Genomic DNA, 22822 nt, shown 5'->3' with positions numbered 1-22822 from the left:
ACCTGCGGGAGGGAGAAAGGAGCGCTCCTGGGCATGTGTCAGCGAGGGCAGGCTGTGTCGCATCTGTGGGACATTTAGGATTTATATTATCGCTGATGTGTGATACTTAACGCCTGTCGTTGCTGTATTTACGGTTTAGTTTACCTCCCTTTTATCCTGATGGTGCCTTTTAGGTGCTCTTGCCAGGTGCTTGTGGCATCAGATCAGCAGACTTTGAACGAGATCTTTCATGGAAGAAACACTAAATGTATTTAACCAGGAAACGGTGGGACGGGCATTTGAGAGTCTGCTGGGGTTCTGGACAGTGCTAGATGAATGCAGAAGTCGAAAGTGTAATCTGGACCCTCAGAGAATTTCTGAAGTGTTGGGAGAAGAGGGCTGATGACCAGAAGCATTCGGAGAACATCACCGAGTTGTGTGGTAGAGCGTGAGGGGCTCCCGGAACAGGGAGAGGCTGGGGCTGGGCTAATGGACTGGCCCTAGGCAGTGCTGACTGCCAGTGTCTCTGGGCCCGGTGGGTGTCTGCAGGAGGGTGAGATGCAGTCCCTCTCCTGTCGAGCTTACCTGTACCATGGAGCCAGATCAGCCAATCATTGTATTGATCACACACCAAGTTCTAGTGCACGTGTGCACAGACCGCTGTGGGAGAGGGTGGTGTGAGCCGAGCCCTCACTGGTGGGTCCTTCTGACGGAGCAGAAGGAGGAGTGGCCTGCGCTCTGTTCAGCTCACAACCATGTGAGGGGAAAGGGGGCGTTTTCCCAGAAACCTTTACATCGCCCTCTTCTCTACTGCTTAATCTGCTTGACTACCAAGGGAAAGGATGCTTGTGAACTAGGATGCTCGTAATGTTAATGACAGATCTTAGCCAGTAACTGTTGTCGTTTTTTCCTTAGTGTCAAATCAACAGTGCCTTGACTTCCTTCCATACTGCTCTGGAACTTGCAGTAGACCAGAGAGAAATCCAACACGTGTGTCTGTATGAAATTGGTAAGTATCGAATGTCTGTCCGGCCCCTTGTCATTGAAATAGTATTAATGCAATAGCTCATGTCCAGCTGAACGTCCAGCTTCTTGTCCTGCAGTGGTAACGCATTCCTGTGCACGTTTTCATTGTTAATGCTCTTCAGTTTGTGTCTTTGTGAGATGCCTGCCGCCTTGTGTAATAATAGGACTTTGTTACCATAGCGCAAGTAGTGGTACTTAATGAATTCTCATTTCTTCTTTCTAATATTTTGCTCCTTATAACATTTAGATTCTAGGATGATAGGTAAACTTAAATTAATTGAGTAAAAACCATTTGTGAATATTTTATTGGACTGGATATTAGAATTCAGGACTGTTTTCTCTTCCCTCCCACCAATGTTTACCTGAGAAGAAAACTACGGCTTAGGAGAAAATTGGGCACCTAGATTCCAATTCCAGCTCTTCTGCCAGCTAACTTGGAGACCTCACCCTCGTGGTAGCCCCTGGAGCTCAGGCGCCTGCCCTGGGAGCAGCTGTGTAATTAAGATGAAATTGACCGGATGAGCATCAGACTGGATGCCTGGCCACATATGTTAGCTGCTTCCTCCTGCTTCTCCTCTCCTGGAGGGGAATTTATAGACAGACTTGGAGGCATTTGTTTGCCACTTGCTTGCCTGCTGTAGACATAATTGTCTTCCTGAATCTTTTTTTAAAGAAGAGTGCAAACTAAAAGATTGAGAACTGCCCAATAATCAGTATTATGTTTTAAACGCCTGTTGTAGCTTAGGGAGTGGAGATGAGGTATGATCCAGTGGGAAATGTATTTTTCTGTAAACTCTGCTGGAGCTCTGGTTAGTAGCCATAATGTGGAATGGAATGTGAAACACATTATCAATGTGATGTTTTGAGTAAGACCAGGCATCTCTGATTTCACAACCGATGAAACAGTATAGGACTTGAAGGGACTAGCTTCGATGTCCTTTTATTTCTCTTGTTTAGGACACTGTTATCTTTTTTCTTGTAGTTTTATTGAGATACCTTTGACACGTAACATTGTATTTAAAGTGTACAACATGAAGATTTGATACCTGAATATATTGTGAAATGATTATGGTGGCCTTTTTTCATGTGTGCACTGTTTCCGGGTCTGTGGCAGGGTAGAATGTCAGAACGGAAGGAATCTTGGAAATATCGAAACCCAGAACTAAGGACTTCAGAAGGTTAACTCAGGGTTGGGGTGGGGGGAAGTGGGAATAGCAAAGTCAGGACTTGGCCTCCTTATTCAGCTGTGGTGCTGCCTCCCACCTCTGTTGTGGCGTTTAATTCAAATCTTATCCCGATGTCCATTTTAGGATGGAAAGAATTAGCCCCAATGTTTACTCTAAAATATGTCAACTTCATATCATATCCCATAGAATTTGACACTGAATTTTCTGGAAGTGTGGCTCCCCTTCATCCCTCTAGTTCAAATGGTAGGTCTAAGGTGACACGACTTCTTCATGGTGCAGCGGATAACAGAATTTTTTTATGGAGGCAAATCGTGGGCAGGAGAGAGCAATGGCCTTCGACCCTCAGTTCTTCCCTCTTATTAGCCGTGTGACCTTGAGCAAGTCCCGAAGCCTCTTCATGCCTTAGGCTTTCTCCTTGGGCAGGTGAGGACGCCGTCAGCCACCTTTCCAAGACTGCACTAGGATTAACAAGAACTACATCAGATGCCTGCCTGACACACAACGGGATGGCTCCGTGGGTGGGAGATACCGTTACTAACAACGAGGGATAAAATTCCTTGTTTCCTTATTGCTGCTGCCTCCCCCCACCCCACCCAGGATGCCACCCTAACACTGTTTTGCTCTGGGAGAGGTGGGGTCCTTTCTCTGCCCCTGCAGAGGGAAGGGTGGCAAGTACTTGATTTCTCACTGGCTTCCTCTCCAATTCTCAGAAAAGGTTGCTAATTGACTGTGATCATAAATGCACAGGTGAGCATCTGAGGCTTTTCGAGATGGTCACTGTGTATGTAATCTACTGGCATCGCTTCTTTCTTTGCGCCGGTGCCTGCTCTTGGGAGAGAAGAACCACTGTGCTTGGGTTGATCTCCAGCCGGGGGAGGCAAATTGGACGGTTTCCCTAGAAATTTTTACTTTCCTCCCTTCTATTACTGCTTCATTGGTTGTGAAATCAGAGATGCCTTGTGTACTCAAAACATCATATTGAAAATATTTACGAGGGAAAAGATACTTAGGAAGTTTTCAGGCTGTTGACGTGGAGCCCTCACAGAGAAAGTCAGCAGAATAAGACGTTTGTAACGTACAGATGGGCTGTAGAGCATATTACTTAGGGTCCCGTACTAGAAATATCTCTTTCACAGGTTGGTGCAGCATGATAGAGCTGAATTTCAAGGATGCATTTGATTCCTTTGAGAGGCTAAAAAACGAGTCCCGGTGGTCCCAGTGCTATTACGCCTATTTAACCGCTGGTGAGTAGACCACGGTCTGCACGGCCGCAGCGCGCCCTTCTCTGTCTCAGATTAGCTGACGTGCGTTGGCCGGTGGGAGAGTGATGGCAGAGGATGCAGAAGTTGTGTTCTTCACAGTTTCCCACAGCGTGTATTGTTTTGGGCTACAAGTGAATAGCAGCTGAGGAGCAGCTCTCCCCAGCCCATCTGAACAGCGGGGTGGTTCGGTGCTGCACGCCCTGCCCCTCCCCACGTCCCCTCAGGGCTGGGCTGGTCACATGCTGGGTCCCGGAAATGCTTATTGTGAGCTTTTTGTTTTTGTCCTAAACAGCCTCAACTTACCCTTACCGCTCTCCTTTATTTTCTCAAATCTATTTTTGATTTATTAGGAATTTAAAGAATTTAACATGTCTTTTAAATCGTGTTAATGTCTTTGTTTAGGTTGTTAGTGCCCTGGTTACAGAGTTGTACGGATTTTGAGTAGTCTGTTCCAACCTTGTTTTACTTATTAACCCTATTATAATTACAGTGTGATTTTGCAGAACACAGGGTAATTCAACACTGCATGTCATTATAGCAGAAACAACTGTAATGTCTGATAGGCATATCAGTGTGTATTGCCTTTTTAACCCTTAAATGAAGAGATAGAGACATGCTGCCACCTGGCGGACAAAATAGCTGTCTGTGCCCTGAGCTACAATACATGAAGTGCTGTTGTGATGCAGAAGGGTCCCGGTGGAGATTGAAGAGACCCAGGTAGTTGTACATTTTCGGCCTCTAACAATGAGCTCTCCTTACACACCCATATAAGTGATTCTTTCACTTAAAATTTAAGGCTAATCCAAACATTATTTTCAATATCTTCTTATTTCTCTGAATACTTGGATTTAACAAAACGTCTCCTGTCATTCCATCCCCTTAACTGGTCTCTTTAAAATAAGATAGAATTAGAAGATGGTGACTAATGTGTCTGTCCTGGATGTTCTGAAACTACAGTCCGTGAGCAGTCAGGACGGAAGGCCCTTATACTCACAGGCCTCCCTGCAAGCCCCGCAGGTATTAATCCGTTTTCGTATGGCTCTTATAGCTGATGTTTGAATAGGATTATTTTCAGTATGCTGCTTAGGATACTTTAAGGGTTGGTTTACAGAACTCACAGGCATCTCAGATGAAAGTAGCAGGCTTGGTTTGCGCAGCACGTAGATGAACGAAAACAGAGAGGCTGCAGCACCCCCCAGCGGTCGTTAGGGTGTAATGGGGCCACGTAGTCACTGTGGGCAACTGTTTCTTTTTAATCGTTGTTGAGCATAGAACATGAAGAAATAATGGTACGGTGTGGGTGTATAGAGGAGCATTTATTCTCCAGATATTGGAAATCCCAGGATCATACCAGTTGCAGCAGATGATAAAGCGTGAAAGACTCTAGGCGCCACCTCTCCATGGGGGCTTCGTGCAGATGATGTGTGAGGAGCTCCACCTAAAGAGTACGTGGGGAGGGGAGGGAAGGTCACTCTGTCAAGCTCTCAGAGAAGGCTCCTTGCAGGAGCTGTCATTTGAGTTGGCCTGAAGGACAGGTACGTGTTACAGGCAGTGTCGGAGAAAATGGGCATTCAGCCACCAGAAACACTACCATTCGGGGCTTAGTTCCTTGTGCTTTCTTTTTTTATATTTATCTCTTTTTTTGTAAGAACATTTAAGTTCTACTCTCTTGGCAAATTTCAATTTTACGATACCGTATGATCACATATAGTCACCATGTTATACGTTAGATCTTCAGACCTTATTCATCTTATGGCTGAGAGGTTTTTTTTATTATGGTAAAATATACATAAAATGTATTTTAACCATTACAAAAAAATTTTTTTTTGGCCGCACCACGCAGCTTACAGGATCTTAATTCCCCAACCAGAGATCGAACTCAGGCCCCCAGCAGAGAAAGCCCAGAATCCTAACCACTGGACCGCCGGGGAAGTCCCTATTTTAACCATGTTTAAGGGTGTGGTTCCGTGGCATTAAGTTCCTTCACGGCCATCACCACTGTCCAACTTCATTGTCCCAAACTGAAACTCTATGCTCATTACACAATAACTCCCCCCTCCCAGCCACTAACAACCACTGCTCTACTTTCTGTCTGTGTGAATTGGATTATTCTAGGTAAGTGTACTTGATTGAAGCTGGTTTATTTCACTTAGCATAGTGCCCTCAAGGTTCATCCATATTGTAGTATGTGTCAGAATTTCATTCATTTTTAAGGCTGAATAATATTCCATTGTATGTACAGACCATGTTTTGTTTATCCGTTCATTGTCAGTGGATGCTTGGGTTGTTTCCACCCTTTGGCCATTGTGAGTGTTGCTGCTGTGGACACGGTTCTTTTTGAGACCCTGCTTTCAATTCTGTTGGGTATGTTACCCAGAAGAAGTTAACCGAAAAGCTTAGTCTTAATGGATGAGCCAAGCATCGTAAGTTCTGTGTAGGTCTCAGACTTAGGGTAAATCAGAGACAGTCATGCTTTCAAACATCTGCGTCTTTTAAAGCAACTGTCTGTAACTGTACTGAGAGGAGGTGGTGTATATTCTTCAGGATCTGAGGTATTAGTGTTGTAGAACTGCAAAGGCGATTCAGATCCTGTTACCGTTGATGTTTATGACTCTCTTGTGTACCCACAGTTGCTCATTCTTTTTTTAATACTATGTGACTATATAATAATGTTATCAGTTATCTGAGGAGACCTCAGGCTAGGGGCAGCGGAAATTATTCTTTTTAATTGATTTACTGTGTGACCTCAGGCAAGACTTTTACTTTCCTGGACCTCTACATCCTCTGATCTATAATATATTGGAGTTGTTTTACAGAACGATCACTGAACTTCTTCCTGGTTTTGAAATGTTATAACCCAACCGATGAGGTCATTTTGGATGGGTTCAGGCCACCACATCTGGAGCAGTGCTGCTCTTATAACTGGGGGTGATCTCTCCTTTTGAATATTCAGCCTAATCCCACTTATTCCCAGTAGAAATCTTCTGCCTTTCCCATCACCTTGATGACCTCAGCTTTCTGAAAACCTTGCTGCTTGTGCTTCTTTGACCCTTCCGTTAGCTGCCCATCCTCTGACATGCCATAGCCCTGTGCCTGGCTTGACCAAGCCCCAAAATGCGAGTATGGGACCACCCAGTTGTAGGACTACTCGAATAAAGAAGAAAGAACTAGCAAATCAATGGACATTCCAACTGGGGGTTGAAAAACGATATGTGGCAAAGACAAAAGCAACAAAAAGTTAACAAGTGAATTCATCTTCATGGGAGTTGAAAAGAGGACAGCAAAGAGTAGTTGATAAAGTTCCAATGAAGGGATGGGACTGCAGCCTGGTGTGAAGTTTGGAGAAGGTAGCGAGCAGGTGAACCAAAGGAAATACGACTACGTCTTTGCCAGGGGCTCTGGGTGGGATGAAGATAGCATGCAGACCATCAAAATCTTACCCCCCTCCAAGGCTCAGCTTGACTCTTAGTTCCTCAAAGCTGCCCTGATCACTCCAGAAAGAAACCATCCCTTCCCTTGTTGAGCTTTTCCAAAAGTACTTTGGTGCCAGGACTCCCAAGGCTCTCATCACTATATACATTGTAGCTCTGGACTGTGTGTCTTCTCTCTCGAGCTGAAATTTAAGTTTCTTCTGGGTGTAGACGTGTGTGTGTCTTCTTCACATTCTTCCTGGCGGCTGTAGGTGGTAGGTGCCCAGTAAACGTGTAGGACTAATTCATGACTTTCTTGCCAGGTGCAGAGGTATCTTTCTACTACCATGAGGCTTTCACAGTCCTCCTGGCTCCTAAGTGTTCTTGCCCAGATTCCTTTTTCTTCCACTTTCCGAGTACATGAGCTCTAAATGGACTGTAGTCTGTGATAATATCTGGGGGTTTTGTTAATGTTCAAGACTAGACTATCTCCCCCAAAGATGACTTAGGACTGTAGTTTTCCCACCTGTCCCCACCCCACCACCACCCCAAAGCTCAGGGAACCTAGCGCCAGCGAAATAGTTTTTTTTGTTCTGTTTATTTTGGGCTGCGTTGGGTCTTCGTTGCTGCGTGCAGACTTTCTCTAGTCGGCGAGCGGGGGCAACTCTTTGTTGCGTTGCCCAGGCTTCTTGTTGGGGAGCACGAGCCCTAGGCAAGCAGGCTCAGTAGTTGTGGCACAGGGGTTAGTTGCTCCGAGACCTGTGGGATCTTCCCGGACCAGGGATCGGGCCCGTGTCTGCTGCATTGGCAGGCGGATTCTTAACCACTGCACCACCAGGGAAGTCCCGGGAAATAGTTGTTGAATCGGTGGAACGACGATCAGCAGGGTGGTGTAGTCCCATGTGTAACAGTCTTTAAAAATATTTGCTCCCGTTTTTTCCTTTGGTAACGTTTTCCAAGTATCATCAACCTAGGTATCCGTTAGTGGCATTTTCCCCCTAATACTTAAGGATTACAACGATGGTTTCTCACAGTTTGTCAGGGAGCCACCGGTGATGTGGACGGGGCACAGATTGTCTTTAAAGAAGTTCAGAAACTCTTCAAAAGGAAGAACAATCAGATTGAACAGTTCTCAGTGAAAAAGGTATGTTGGAACCTGTTGATCTGGTGTGTCATTTACGATGGGTATTTGCAACCATTGCCACCTTGGACAGGTTTTAAGAAATCGTATGCATAGCTGGCAACCTAATGCCATGCAAAATGCAGTTCACGACTGTGGAGAGAATGTACTCCCATGTCATTCTTCTGCTCTGAATGCAAAGTACTGTTTGTGGTTGCAGATCATTAAAGCAGTTGTTTCTTTGAATGGATAGAGACATTACAGATCCTGTGGAGCTCCTGAGCCTCCAGAGAGGAAGAACATCTGTCTGAAGAGCTAGGTAGTCTCAGAAGAATGCAAATCAGCAGAACCTGGGCAAGAGATACAGACTGTTAGTTCTCATATAGTGAAAGCATCACGTTCTGCCCTAATAAAAAACAGAAGTGTGCATCAAATATACCAGCAGAAGGGCCCAGGACTGTAGGGCCAAAGCCCCTAATTTACTTCTGTACTTTTAAGAATACAGTTTAGCTGAATTACCATGGGTTACCTGACAACTTATATCCTGAATTTTCCATGTTTTTAGTTGTAAGTTTTTATTGAATGAACATTGAATGATTTAGTGTGAGTATAAACTAGATTGTAATGTGGAATGGCCCTGAGAGGACTGGGACTAATTAGAAAACTAAAACGTCAATAAGACCGCAACTAAAAGGCATCGAGTATTATATCCTCCATATAAACCCATCAAGTTATTATTTGTCACCCAGCTTTTATAAATTTCTTTGACTTAGAATGAAACTAGATTCATTTCAGTTTAAAGTTTTCAAAATATATCCTGGATCTTGATAGTAGATTGAATTGAATAAGAGAAAGGCATATCTACCAATATATTAAAAACCAGAGAGCAAAATTTAGAGAGAAATTTTCATTTTTAACTTTGCGGGAGGGGACCGTTCACATCAGATATGAACCATGTATTTTTTAATGTCTCTGAAATATTTTTGTTATCTGAATTTGCTTTTTTTCTCATGTTGCCTAATCATTCCAACTGCTTGCAGGCAGAGAGATTTCGGAAACAAACCCCAACCAAAGCGCTGTGCGTGCTGGCGTCCATTGAAGTGTTGTACTTGTGGAAAGCCCTCCCCAACTGCTCCCTCCCCAACCTACAGAGGATGAGTCAAGGTAAAAAAACAAAACAAAACTGTGCACGGCAGCTTGTTCCTTCAGTGTGTCACTAATCTCTGATTCAGAGAGTACAAATCTGTCATTCTTGGACAAATGGTGCGTCAGATATGAACCATGTATTTTTTAATGTCTCTGAAATATTTTTGTTATCTGAATTTGCTTTTTTTCTCATGTTGCCTAATCATTCCAACTGCTTGCAGGCAGAGAGATTTCGGAAACAAACCCCAACCAAAGCGCTGTGCGTGCTGGCGTCCATTGAAGTGTTGTACTTGTGGAAAGCCCTCCCCAACTGCTCCCTCCCCAACCTACAGAGGATGAGTCAAGGTAAAAAAACAAAACAAAACTGTGCACGGCAGCTTGTTCCTTCAGTGTGTCACTAATCTCCTCTGATTCACAGAGTACAAATCTGTCATTCTTGGACAAATGGTGCAATGGTTGAAAAAGTTCTGTCACTTAGGTGATGGAAGTAGGAGGCACTGGAAGGGACAGATGTACTTGCCTTGTCTGCAGTGTGTGGCGATGCACACTGATCGTCAGGGTTGTTAATCCTAAAGCCATGCGGGTGGCTGGAAGCATACGTTTCCACCTGCCCCCCGCCATGAAGCCTCTTTTTTCATATGGACATCCATTAAAATGCACAGATATTAAGCGTACATGCAGTTCAGTGAGTTTTGACAAATATATACACTGTGGCATCCACCCCATGATCAAGACACAGAACATTTCTTCCACCCCTGAGATTTCCCTTATGCCCCTTCTCAGTCAGGCCCCACCCATGGCAACCCCTGTTCTGATTTTTCTCTCCACAGATTACGTTTTAACTTCGTACAAGTGGAATCAGACAGTGTGTACTTTTTAGTGCGTGGCTTCATTTGTGCAGCCTAGTGTCTGTGACACCCACGTTGTATCTGTGTCAGTAGTTTGTTCCTCTCACTTGTTGAGTGGAATTCCATCGTATGGCTATACCTGTCCCACGATTTGTTTATTCCTTCTCCTACGGGACACTTGGTTTTTTTCTGGGTGTTTAGCGACCGTGCGTAAAGCTGCTACAAACATAAGTGTGCAACGTGAGTGTGCTGACCTTTTGTGTGGAATTACATACTGATTTCTCTTGAGTAGACACCAAGGAGTATAATTGGGAACCTACCTTTTTGATTCATATGTTTAAAAAATCATAAGACTATAAGTTATGGTAATAAAACCTTCATAAAGTCATTTTTATTATAGTTGTAGGAGAAGTTCATGGAGAGAATAAGTCTTTTAGTAAAATAAAGCTTTACTGGTTATTAAAGAAATATTGTGGGCTTCCCTGTTGGCACAGTGGTTAAGAATCTGCCTGCCAATGCAGGGGACACGGGTTCGAGCCCTGGTCCAGGAAGATCCCACATGCCGCGGAGCAGCTAAGCCCATGCACCACAACTACTGAGCCCGTGTGCCACAACTACTGAAGCTTGCATGCCTAGAGCCGGTGCTCCGCAACAAGAGAAGCCACCGCAGTGAGAAGCCCGCACACCGCAACAGAGTAGCCCCGCTCGCAGCAGCTAGAGAAAGCCCGCGTGCATCAACGAAGACCCAATGCAGCCAAAAATGAATAAAATAAAAATAAATAAATTTAAAAAAAAAGAAATACTGTAACATTTCTTCTAAAGGTATAATGGCAGACATTTGAATGATATTTTATAGTCTGGCAGATTATTTCCTTTGCTCTTCACTGGAACACAGGGAAGTAGAAAAGGCGGACAGCATTGTTGTGCCCATTTTATAATGAGGAAGGCAAGACTCGGAACATTTAGGTGACTTGCCCAGCTCCCATAGGAGCAAGTGTCTCTGCTGCTGGTCTGAGGATGGCACATTGACTAGCAAAGCTTTCAGCTCTCTACACACAGCTTCATCTTCCTGGGAGCATGAAGATATTTAAACCATGCAGCTGGAAAAATGATTACATGGTGAGAGTGCTGTGTTAAAACACAGGGACTTCCTGGTGGCACAGTGGTTAAGAATCCACCTGCCAATGCAGGGGACACGGGTTCGATCCCTGGTCCGGGAAGATCCCACATGCCGTGGAGCAACTAAGCCCGTGCGCCACAACTACTGAGCCTGTGCTCTAGAGCCCGCGAGCCACAACTACTGAAGCTCGTGTGCCTAGAGCCCATGCTCCGCAACAAGAGAAGCCACTGCAATGAGAAGCCCATGCACCACGATGAAGAGTAGTCCCCTCTCGCCATAACTGGAGAAAGCCCACGTGCAGCAACGAAGACCCAACACGGCCAAAAATAAATTAATTAATTAATTTAAAAAAACACACATACAGTTATCCCTGTGTATCTGTGGGGGATTGGTTCCAGGACCCCCTACACATACCAAAACCCGCGAATGTGCAAGTCCCTCATAAAATGGTGTAGTATTTGCATATAACCTACATGCACTTTTCCATGTTTACGTTAAATCATCTCCAGATTACTTGTAATACCTGATATGATGTAAATGCTATATATGTAGTTGCAAATACAATGTAAATAGTATGTAATTAGTTGCTTTCTCGAATTTTTTTTTTCCCCAGAATATTTTCGATCCACAGTTGGTTGCATCCGTGAATGCAGAACCCGTGGGTATGAAATGCCACTGACTGTTCATCCAAAGAGATGGTTTTATAGAAAGCAGTTACCTTTGGAAATGTAGTCTTATTCACATATATGCTGCTCTTTTCCAAAAGTGATTTAGTATTAATATTTTGGACTTATTCAAAACTAGTGGCTATATAAAATTTGTCAGATTTCTTTGTAGTCACACTTGTTTTTGATCAAATATAGCGTTTTCCCTTGAATCACATACTTTTATCATCAGAATTCCCTGCAGATGCCTGTTGCTTATTTAAAAAAAAAAAAAAAAGGTTCCTTCTCAAAGGTCAAAAAATTGGTCAGTGTTGATATTCCAGAGCAAAGTAATGCAACTCCAAAAGAAGTTGTGTGCAAAGGCCCTGTATTAGGGTAAGTGTGTAACCCTCCTAAGGGAATTACTTGAAAGGAAACAGAATTTTCTCAGATGTTCAAGTTCTGCTCTGTTTAAAAAGATTCATAATTTTAAACCCATCCCTTGTTGATGCAAGTCTGGAATATCTACCAATGTCTAACTCAAAAGACCAGTAAGGAATTTTAGGTATTCTTTTTTTTAAAAAATGAATTTATTTATTTATTTTATTTATTCATTTTTTAGTTTTTGGCTGCATTGGGTCTTCATTGCTGCTCGCGGGCTTTCTCTAGTTGCGGCCAGCGGGGGCTACTCTTCGTTGCAGTTCACGGGCTCTAGGTGTGCGGCCTTCAGTAGTTGTGGTTTGCAGGCTCTAGAGCACAGGCTCAGTAGTTGTGGCGCATGGACTTAGTTGCTCCGCAGCATGTGGGATCTTCCCGGACCAGGGCTCGAGCCCGTGTCCCCTGCATTGGCAGGTGGATTCTTAACCACTGTACCACCAGGGAAGCCCCTTAGGTATTCTTTTTAATGCACAAGTGCAGGATCATGTGTTTAGAGATAATTAAAACAGACATGCAAATATAAAATGGTAATTGTCAGGTACACGAACGATCATCACTTAATGTGACTAAATATTCTCTGAGCTCCTTTCCCGCTGCCAAAATAAACAACAACGATGTGGCCCTGGGGAGGGAGGTGGGCTCTGGAGTGAATATGAGATAATTCTCTAATATTTTTGCTAAAAATCCAGTTAAGAGAGCTGTTAATTAGATTATCTCATTCTCCAGTGTTAAGCAGTAATGATCCAAATCGACTCAGTCATATAGAAAACAGGTGAAGATCTTTGTAGAGAAATAGTTAAGTTCCAGGAGAAAAAAAACCACCTGATCGTGGGTGATAGAGGTCATCTGCATTGATTACACTCTTCCCATCAGGCCCACACAGCTTTGTGCACTCAGCTTATCACAGTCCCTGTCTGTGACTCCCTGCATCAGCAGAGCTAGCTGGATTCTTATATCCTTGTCTTGTAATTTCATTCATTCCCTTCCTCACCCACCTGCCCGTCTCCACTGCATTCTTCCTCTGCGTTTTAAGGATGTCACCATGTATTCTCAGCACAGCAGTCAGAGTGCTCCTATTAAAACCTAAGTCATGTGGTGGTGGTTCACTTCTGAGACCTTCTGTGGCCTCATCTTATTCAAAGTAAAAGTCTGGATCCATTGAGTGGCCTACGGTCTGTACACATGCCCCCACTGCCATTGCCTCTCACCACACTTCCCGCCGCTCACCAGGCTCCAGCCGCACTCCTTACTGATCTTGAACACACCAGGCACGTGCAGCCCTTAGTGCCTTTGCACTTGCTGTTCTCTGCCTTCAAAAGCTCTTCCCACAAATATCTACATGGCTCCTTCATACTCATTTTCTTCAGGTCTTTACCCACCTGTGGCTTTTTCAATGGGCCTTAACCTGTACCTTTCTGACACACATGCATACCGCTATCCCCTTTCCTGTCTTTATTTTTTACCTTAGTGTGTACACTTCCTTAATACACTTATTTTACCTGTCTGTCTTTTGTGTTATCTCTCTCCTCCACAAAATGTTAGTTTCCTAAGGGCAGGAATTTTTTTCTCTTTGGTCACTGCTGTCATATAGTAGTTGCTCAATAAATATTGAATGAATGAGTAGAATTAGTGAATGAATGAGGGGATGAATGAAGTACATTCCCCTTTCCTTAACACTGCCACTGCCTTAATATCTTTTGAATACTTTGGAGGTATTTTCAGCCTAGGTTTTTGAGGCACCTCCTGCTTCTGTAGGTTTAGACTCTTCTTCACATTTACCTCTTTGTCAGTCTACCCAGCTCTTCCAATAACTTCCAAAACTTTTTCTGGAACCTTGAGCGCTCTCGCTCGTGCGTGCTCTCTCTCTCTCTCTCTCTCTATATATATATATACCTACATATACACATACATACACATATATCACACATATGTACATATATACATGTACATACACGTGTGTGATATACATGTGTGTATGTGTGTACATATAGTATGTGTATGTTTCTATAAAATCTTTTCAAATCTCAGTATCTTTATTGGTTCATAGAAGTAATTACTATTTTTCCTCCTGTATTAGCTCCACTCTGTTTCCAATTTCCACTCTTTTCATTTCCTTGGAAAACTTCCATGTTATCCTCCCAACATGTGTGCCCATCCTCCGCAGTAGATGGCAAGCTTCTCGAAGTGGAGGGATCAAGTCTGATGCCCTCTCAGAGACTGGTGCAGTACCTCCTACAAACATGTGAAGGTGCTCATTGCATGGTTTTTTGAATTAATATGATGCAATTGAAAGATACCAATAGACTTTATTTTTTAGAGCAGTTTTAGATTCAAGCAAAATTGGACAGAAAGGACAGAGAGTTCCTACACACCTCAAACCTCCCCCCCGCCATGTGTACCCACACAGCCTCTCCAACCATTAACATCCCCCCTGTTGCGGTGCATTTGTTACAACTGATGAAGCAACACTGGCACGGCGTTATCACTGGAAGTCCGTAATTTACATTAGAGTGTATGCTTTGTTTCGTACATTCTATGGGATCTGACAAATGTATCATGACATGTATCCGCTCTTACAGATAGTATGATACAGAATAGTTTCACTGGCCTGAAAATCCCCTGTGCTCTACCTTCCAGACCTCTGGCAACTCACCACAGTTTTGCCTTTTCCGGAACGTCATGTAGTTGCAGTTGTACAGTATGCAGCCTTTTCACATTGGCTTCTTTGACCTAGTAATAATATGATGCAATTTTGAGCCTTCTTGGCACCATGAAGTTTGATATCTTGTCTTTCTTTGACTAAAGATACTCACTAATGGATGAGGAAGGGAAACGTTCTCAGTTTGAACTTGAATACGTTTCTAAACAATGAAATGCTTAACTCTTGATGATATTTAAGGAATTAAGTGAACGTATTTCCTTCCTGCTGTTTTCGCTTCTCTTTAAGCTTGCCATGAAGTGGATGATTCATCTGTCGTTGGATTAAAGTATTTGTTTCTTGGTGCCATACACAAATGTCTAGGGAACTCAGAAGATGCTGTCCAGGTAAACTGTTCATGTGGTGTCATGGCTAAGGAAACTAAACTGTGAAAACCTACATATACGCTTGGCAATAAGAAAAAGGAGAAAGCATTGCATAAAGCTAATCTCCCACTGCAGTGAGTTTCATCCACTTTATTTGATTACGGTCATCTTCTCAGATGCCAGAAGTTGATGACGGTTCATACTAGTTTTTAATGTGACTTCAGAGCCTTAGAATACTTCTTCACCTATGGGCTTCTTTTCTGGCACTAGCTGTTTATCAAAGATGACAGCCTCAATTGGAGGAGGAAGAAATGAGGAGGCAGACAATTTTGAAGGAGCAGAGTGAAGCCTCCTAGCTAGGTAAATACAAATATGATCAGGCATGTCAGCCTGTGTCCACTTTTCCTCCCTCTATAACTGCAGATTATTGATGCATTACTGAGGTGAGGTCTAGAAAGTTGTTAGCTTAAGATATTCTGCGAACGTACTCCATGAAAAAGAACCATTCATTGTCTTCAAATGTAGTTGGAGGGATTTTTCTGAGTTTTTTGTTTGGTTGTTTTTTTTTTTAACATACATCCAGGTGTTATTTTGATTATTCTCTGAGAGAGTTCATGTACTGTAGTAACAGACTTCGGCTTTTAAATGCTAGGGTGTTGATACACTTGTATTATAATTTTAAATTAATTTTCAGTGTGGGGTATAATAGCTATTACACAGCTCTAAATAGCTTATTTTAGGTCATATGCTTAAGTATCAGTAAGATACAGTCAAGACACCTGTCAAGAGATGGTTCTTGGCTTGTATACTTTCTGTCTTAAATATTAAAATGGAATGTTCAGATTTGGAGATGCAGATAAAGATGTTCTCTGCAATAAAGTCAAAAGAGGCTGGTGTGTCAACTAGGAAAATAAATAGCACAGATTGGGCTGACTGATGGGTAACATATACTGGTGCAAGTTCACCAGACAGGTGTGTAAAGGACTTATAAGATATGGATGAGAATAAATGGGAAGGAACAAAGATGCAGGAAAGGAGAAAATCTGATACAGAATAGACATGCTCCTAAAGATGTGATGAGGCTTAAAAGTAGGAAAATGAGCCTAAGTAGAGAAATGAATTAATTCCAAAAATATTCGTATTACTTTCAGTTCTTTCAGCGAGCTGTTAAAGATGAGTTGTGTCGTCAGAATAACTTATATGTTCAGCCATATGCTTGCTATGAACTTGGCTGTCTTCTGTTAGACAAACCAGAGGTAAGATCTTATCTCTTATCTTAAATTATGCTCATCAGCAAAACTGTGCAAGTGAACAGGCACAAAACATCCTTCATTTAAAGTAAGTTAATTGAACATAGTGGGTTTTTTTTTGTTTTCCTTGATTTCACATAGGATGAATCCAAGAAGCTATTAATCCTATCTCACTGTGTTTAAGGAGGTAATCTCTTCCCTGGAATTAGAATGATAAATGTAACTTTGGGGACAAAAATTCATTTGGGGCAAAATCATTGCCTTTTCTAGAGTGGTCTGGTATGATGTAATGTGGTTTATTCAGAGAACAGAATTGCATTGTGATTCTAGCTCTGCCGTTTATTTTTATTTAGTGTATGATATGGTTAAGTTATTTAACCACATACCTTCTTCCTAATCTGTAAAACAGGATAAAAAATACCTCCCTTGCCAATTCAATAATGATTGTAGTGAGAATAAATGAGGATGGTGTGTAAAATTTTTAGAATACCTTATAAGTTTGACGGTCATCATTAAGATGCATATTTTTAAGCACAGTGGGGCAGTTTTTTTAAAAGTGAATTTTAATAATGCTGGATTTGCTTGGTACCTTCTTTTAGAAGCTCAGTTACATACTATTGACTGTATAAAATTAGAATTTTCAGTAAATTCAAGTCAGCCTTCAAATATATGGACTTTTTAAAAGTTGAGCTAAATCAACAGAAATATTCTAGCCTAATCCTTAAATATGTAGCTTATCTTGCCAAAGATAGGCTGTTAATTGGTAACTCTTTTCATTTGAATTTCTAATTTTACCAAAATAGAAAATGCAATTTTTATGAATTTTGGTAGAAACTTCTAACACCATATTCTTTAAGGAAATTTTTACTCTTAATGCAGCCTTAAAATATATACATAAACTACAAGAAGACTGGTCTGTCTCTTGAAAAATGAAGTTGATATTCTCAATCAGTAATGCCGTCAAAAAAACTTACTGACTTCAAATAAACTTAAATTATCATCAATTTTGGGTTTTTTAGTAAGATCTTAAACTATTATACTCTTCTAAATTATGACAGCCCTTTATAAAATAATAATGAAGATTATGAAAAATTATTTATCAAGTAATGCCTTAATGTAAACATGTAAACAGCATTATATTAAAGAAAAATTGAGTCAGTATGCTTGAATGAGCACTTGACTCCCCTCTATGTCACTGTGAATTTTTTGAATTAATATATCTTCCTATTATAACATTTTCTGCTTGAGTGTATATAAATATAGATGTTAAGAGATAATGTGTTTTTCTTACCTTCATAGACTGTAGGAAGAGGCAGAAGTCTCCTTCTTCAAGCAAAGGTAAAAATGCCTAAAAATGCTCAATCTCTCTCTTTCCAGTGACCCTTCTTATCCTCTGTAGTGTACTCTGGAGTCTGAATTCAAGAAATTTTGTGAAATGATTGTCTTGGTTGGTATTTCTGGAGGGGAAGCTGATAACTGAATCAGTGAGCAGTTGATTTTTAAGTGAAATTACACATGAAGCTCCTATGAAATTGCTCATCCTGCTTTATAAAAACTCTTCTCATTTGAGTGGGAAAATAACTGTTGATTTCATAACTGTGTTCTTGAGTTAAGAAGTTCTAACAGCAACTTCCACTGAGCCCAGCTTAAGACTGCTGTCCCAGGAATAACATGAGGGAAATTTTCCAAAGACAGCATTAATAACGCTCAGTTGACATTTTAAAAACGGACACAAAGCTTGAGGTTTGGGAAATAAGAAAAATCAAGTGAATGCAAAACCTTTGTTAGGAGTGTAAGGAATCTTACTTGGGGCAGTACAAAGCTTGGTGTGATTAATACTGCAGTATTACAGACAGCTTAGCTAATACTCTCTTTCTCTTGTCTTTCAGGAGGATTTCTCTGGCTACGACTTTGAAAACAGATTGCACGTCCGCATCCATGCTGCTCTGGCTTCGATGAGGGAATTGGTTCCTCAGTGACAGACCCGAAGTTCCCGCTCTGTCCCTCCCCACACAGGTTCTGCACTTTAAAAGTAGAGGACATAGCTCTTATGAAGATCAGTTTTTCTTCTGAAAACCACCTGGGCCTGGGACACATTTTCTCAGTTAGGTTGATGTATTAAAGATCTCCTCTTTTAAACACATAGCTAAAAAGTAATAATGATGATGATAATAGTAATAATAACTAACCACCTGGGGAGAGGGTTAAGTGACCTTGTTCAAACATTTTAGTTTTGTGATTTATTATTTTTTAAATAAAATTCAACTAAATATTCAACCTGCAATCTTGTAGGAATGCCTACTTGAAGCACACATCTGACTGGGTAACACGAAGAGGTACCTGTAAAATTATTAACAGTATCACGACATAGCACTTATATCGTGTTTTGAAAAAATAAAAGTGCTTTCTAGTGTTTTACTTTATCCTCAAACTGTTTCTGAGAATGACATAGCACAGATGTCTCCATTGTCCAGACAATGAAACTCAGGCACAAAAACGGCTAATTGACTTACCGCAATTAATTATTCCTGTTATTATGGAGTAATGAATAGAATGCAAGTCTCTGACCACAGACCGAATATTCTTTCATTGTAAAATATATATATATGTTAATAACCAGGATTCCATGTTTTCTTATTAAAATACAAATACTCTTCAGCTGAAGTTGTCATCCTTATCTCCAGATTGTCTACAAAAATGTTTCAAGGGACAGACGCTTTTATTCCTTTGACAGCCAGTCAAGTGAAAGCAAACAGAAGATTGTTTTACAACCGAAAGTATAGCTATTTTGCTAATTTATTAGAAGACCTAGTCTATAGACTGGATAAATAATACCTACATTTTTCGTGTTTCCTTTTCTTTATGATAAATTGTCTAATTACCAATTTTTGGAAATCTTTCAACAAATTACTTGAAAAGGTTATTCTTGAATGAACATCGATTCTTTTGCCTCAGAATATTTGCTGATGAAGGATTCACTGGACTGTCTATTGCCAGGATTTAATCATTTTCCCCTTAGCTCAGGTGATTGATATTGGAAACAGAGTTCAAAGTTATTTTTTAATCCTTCGTTGCTAATTTTTATTGTCACCTAATTTACCTCTTTGTTCAGTACTGCACACCTGTGGTTTTGAAGACTCTAAATACCTCAGTCACTTAAGAATTTCTGTCATAATTGTGTGCCTAACCTGGCTCAAATCTTAAGGTTAGATATTTCTTAAAATTTACGTTGCAATAAAGAATATCATCTTGGGCTGTCATTTATTTACATATCCTTTTAGCTGAAGTATGATCTCATGCGACGTCAGTACTTTAAAATATTTCTCTTCAAAACAGACATGGAAGGAGCAGCTAGAATGTTGGCAGCCTTAATCTACTTCATCTGGTTTTGAGGGAATAATAACTTCTTCAAAAGAAATGATTGTTCCTCATTGATTTTGGCTAATCTATCTTCATGTTTTCTCACTTCCAAAATGCTTATTAACATTGACTTTCTTTCTAGCCTGACTGCTGCAGGGATTTTAGATGCTAGCCAGAGAGAAAAGATTTCTGTCCTACTTTCATGAACGGGAAGACCCAGAAGTCAGGTATCAGTAGATGCCTTCGGAAAGGAAAAATTTACGTCTAAAAATGTTAGATACCTGGTTTCATCAAGGCTGAAGGGAAGAATGTTATGAATCTTTAAAACATGCCTCTTGCCATTTTGTTGTCTTTTTGGCTATAGTATATGTGGCAAACTTCTCAGTTATGATTGTGGAACATTTAGAATCATGAAGTTTTTGCTCCAGAGTTCATACTTAATTGAATTTTCAGTTCAAATGTTGCTTGAACTATTTTTCAGTATTGAGAGATTACATAAGGCCCCATACTTTAGAATTTTTAAAAAAAAATTCCTATATTAACTGCTTTAAAAACTTTTATTTCTCCAGAGAGATTTCAGGATTTCAAATAAGTTTGTGTTCAGTTCACTTAACTGAACACACACCATTAGAACACCATCCAGTAAGTCTTTGTTAATAGTATGTTTATAGGACAGGTGCATTTATAAACTGTCTCTTCTAGGTTTGATGCAGGATAGCCCCTGTGGTTTTTCTGGGAACCTGGTGGTAAAGCATGGAGAAGGGAAGGGGTAGACAGTGGTTCTGAAGACTCTAAAATAACAAAACCACGCTGTGAGTACACTGTACTGTTAGAGTCACTGAAATCTGAGTACGTTTTTTTTAGTTGAGTAATTCATAACGGTTCTGGCCTTCGTGCTATGACTTATCCAACCTGTGAATTACTGTGATCTGCCTGGAAACCTAGTTTGGTGTAAATTGCTCTTTACCCCTCACTGATGAAGAAAATAATCATATAAGCAGAACTATTTGCATCTATGTGTGCTTTTTTATGTTGGCATCACTTCTTCCCCTTTTCCTGTTTTGGAGGCTGTCAAATGGATCTTCTAATTTATAAGTGTCAGATGTGTTTGTGTATTAGATTGTGCCTATGAGAGAAATCTCTAACGTATATTTTATGTACTCGGAACACATTTATAATTTGACGCACTTTGAGGCATCGTCTAGTACTAATCATGTAATATGCATCTTTGTGATTAATGTGTTTAAGATTTTACTTTTACTTTTTCAGCACGATAGCTAAGTATTTGAGTAAAGAGTTATTACTTTCAGATGTCACAGAAAATCAGAATATTTATTGTCTCGTATTGTATGTCAGTTGTTTAGAGAATTTGCACTTTTATCTTTCTGCCAACTCAAAGGACAATGCATACATGATTTTTAAAATATACACATACGCGCGTGTGTGTGTGCATACATATATGCCTTTGCCATGTAAACTTTCCTAGTTGGTTGCTTCCTTAAGCAGATTGTGGTGGCAGGTATTCAAATATGGCTCCTTTACCTATGAAGGTATATGGTCACACAGTCATAATTTTCTTTCTCTCTCTTTCCCTCCGTCCCTCCCTCCCTTCCTTCCTGTATATTTTGTGGAAAAAAATCTTGTTAAGCCCAGATCCTCCCAACAAGATACATAGTAGAGGGAGGGGACTTGAAGCTAGAAAGAGGAAATACAGAAAGAAAAGGACAGGGGAGGGGGGAGCAAGAGAATGGAAAGTTGGTCCATAAAAAATGTGCCCCTTCAGTTAAAGTGAGCAAAAATCACACAATTGGCTAACGTGTGAAAACTAGCAAGGGAGCTGAGCTCTAGTTCCTAGTTGACTGGGGTATTCAATAGAAGCAACACACTTGTAACTTAGCTGAACTCTGGATTACACTTACTTTCTCCTCCCATAGGCTAGTGTTTCTCAAGTTTTAGTTTTACAAATTATCCGTACTCTGAGATTCTGATTCAGTAGGCTCTAGGTAGGGCTTAGGAAGATATTTTTAACGGGCCCTTGGCTAATTCTAATGCAGGTGGTCTACATTAGAGAGACATTGCCCTAGGTTATCATCTCTTGGTAAGTATCTAGTAAATCTGAGAGAAGAGTCAAACATATGGCAAGGTTATGCATATTATGGGGCCACTGAAAAAAAGGCTTCTAACCCATTGGTTTTCTAAAGTAGGAGATTCCTGAGCTGACTTTTAAAGGAGGAGAAGGATGCAGTCAAGTTAAAATGATGGCTGGAAGGATGTCTCAGGCCTTGGATCTGATGAGCAAAGGCACAGAGGTGACAGGTAGCATGTGTATTCAGGCCAGGTCTCTAGAAAGTCAAGTGGAAACCAAATGGTAAGATGAGGTAGTTACACAGAGGTCACAGCATGATCCTTGGATTTCTATAGAGTAAGTATTTGAAGGGGGGAGGGTCAGGGAGCAATGGAGAACGAAGTAGATTTGCAATTTAGTTAGATCCCTAGTGACTGAAAGAGATTGAACACAAGGACAAGAAGATTGTAAAGTCACATCAAATCACTAGGAGTTCTAGAAATCAAAGCAGCACATAGTGGTTTGAAAATTTTTTGTTAGATGTTTTCACTGTTAACAGTTTGCATTTCAGAGCAACTTGAACAGAACAGTCATTGCAGAAATGTGGAAAGAGTACAGGCTTGCCTTCTGAGTAACAGGTATTCGGCACAGCACATAACATCTAATTGGCGTTCAAGATGACGCACCAAGGTTGGTTAGGTGACACAAGGGTATGTGTGTCTCATTCCAGAAGTCACCATACATGGGATGTCTAATGTTTGTATTTGGGGTTCTTAGCTCAGTTTCATTACACCTTTGATAGTTAAATATATTATAAACCAAACCCTCATTTCACTTTTGTTTACACTACCAAAGTGTGGTGCGGGGGCAGTGATGAGGACCGAAAAGCATACCATCTGCAGTTCTAACATCACACTTAAAAGTCTAAAAGAGAGCATTTCTT

At 41.0% G+C, this 22822-nt stretch overlaps 1 protein-coding gene across 2 annotated transcripts in view; it reads left to right on the top strand.

Annotated features, from left to right (window-relative positions):
• Positions 1 to 19714, top strand: part of TTC39C (tetratricopeptide repeat domain 39C) — a 103223-nt gene extending 83509 nt beyond the window's left edge. The window contains exons 7-14 of one of the 2 annotated variants that reach the window (XM_024757915.1): positions 895 to 988; positions 3329 to 3436; positions 7899 to 8008; positions 9025 to 9148; positions 15128 to 15225; positions 16356 to 16460; positions 17754 to 17792; positions 18344 to 19714. In XM_024757915.1, coding sequence (XP_024613683.1) covers positions 895 to 988; positions 3329 to 3436; positions 7899 to 8008; positions 9025 to 9148; positions 15128 to 15225; positions 16356 to 16460; positions 17754 to 17792; positions 18344 to 18433 — 768 coding nt within the window. In that variant the 3' untranslated portion in view covers positions 18434 to 19714. The remainder of the gene's footprint in view (positions 1 to 894; positions 989 to 3328; positions 3437 to 7898; positions 8009 to 9024; positions 9149 to 15127; positions 15226 to 16355; positions 16461 to 17753; positions 17793 to 18343) is intronic. The other variant, XM_024757916.1, reaches the window with a different exon arrangement.
• Positions 19715 to 22822: the final 3108 nt, after the last annotated feature.

Source organism: Neophocaena asiaeorientalis, unplaced genomic scaffold (genome assembly GCF_003031525.2).
Source record: "Neophocaena asiaeorientalis asiaeorientalis breed wild unplaced genomic scaffold, Neophocaena_asiaeorientalis_V1.1 scaffold142, whole genome shotgun sequence".
Lineage (NCBI taxonomy): Eukaryota > Metazoa > Chordata > Mammalia > Artiodactyla > Phocoenidae > Neophocaena > Neophocaena asiaeorientalis.
Note: the sequence above shows the minus strand (reverse complement) of the source record. Positions and strands in the feature narration are given on the sequence as shown.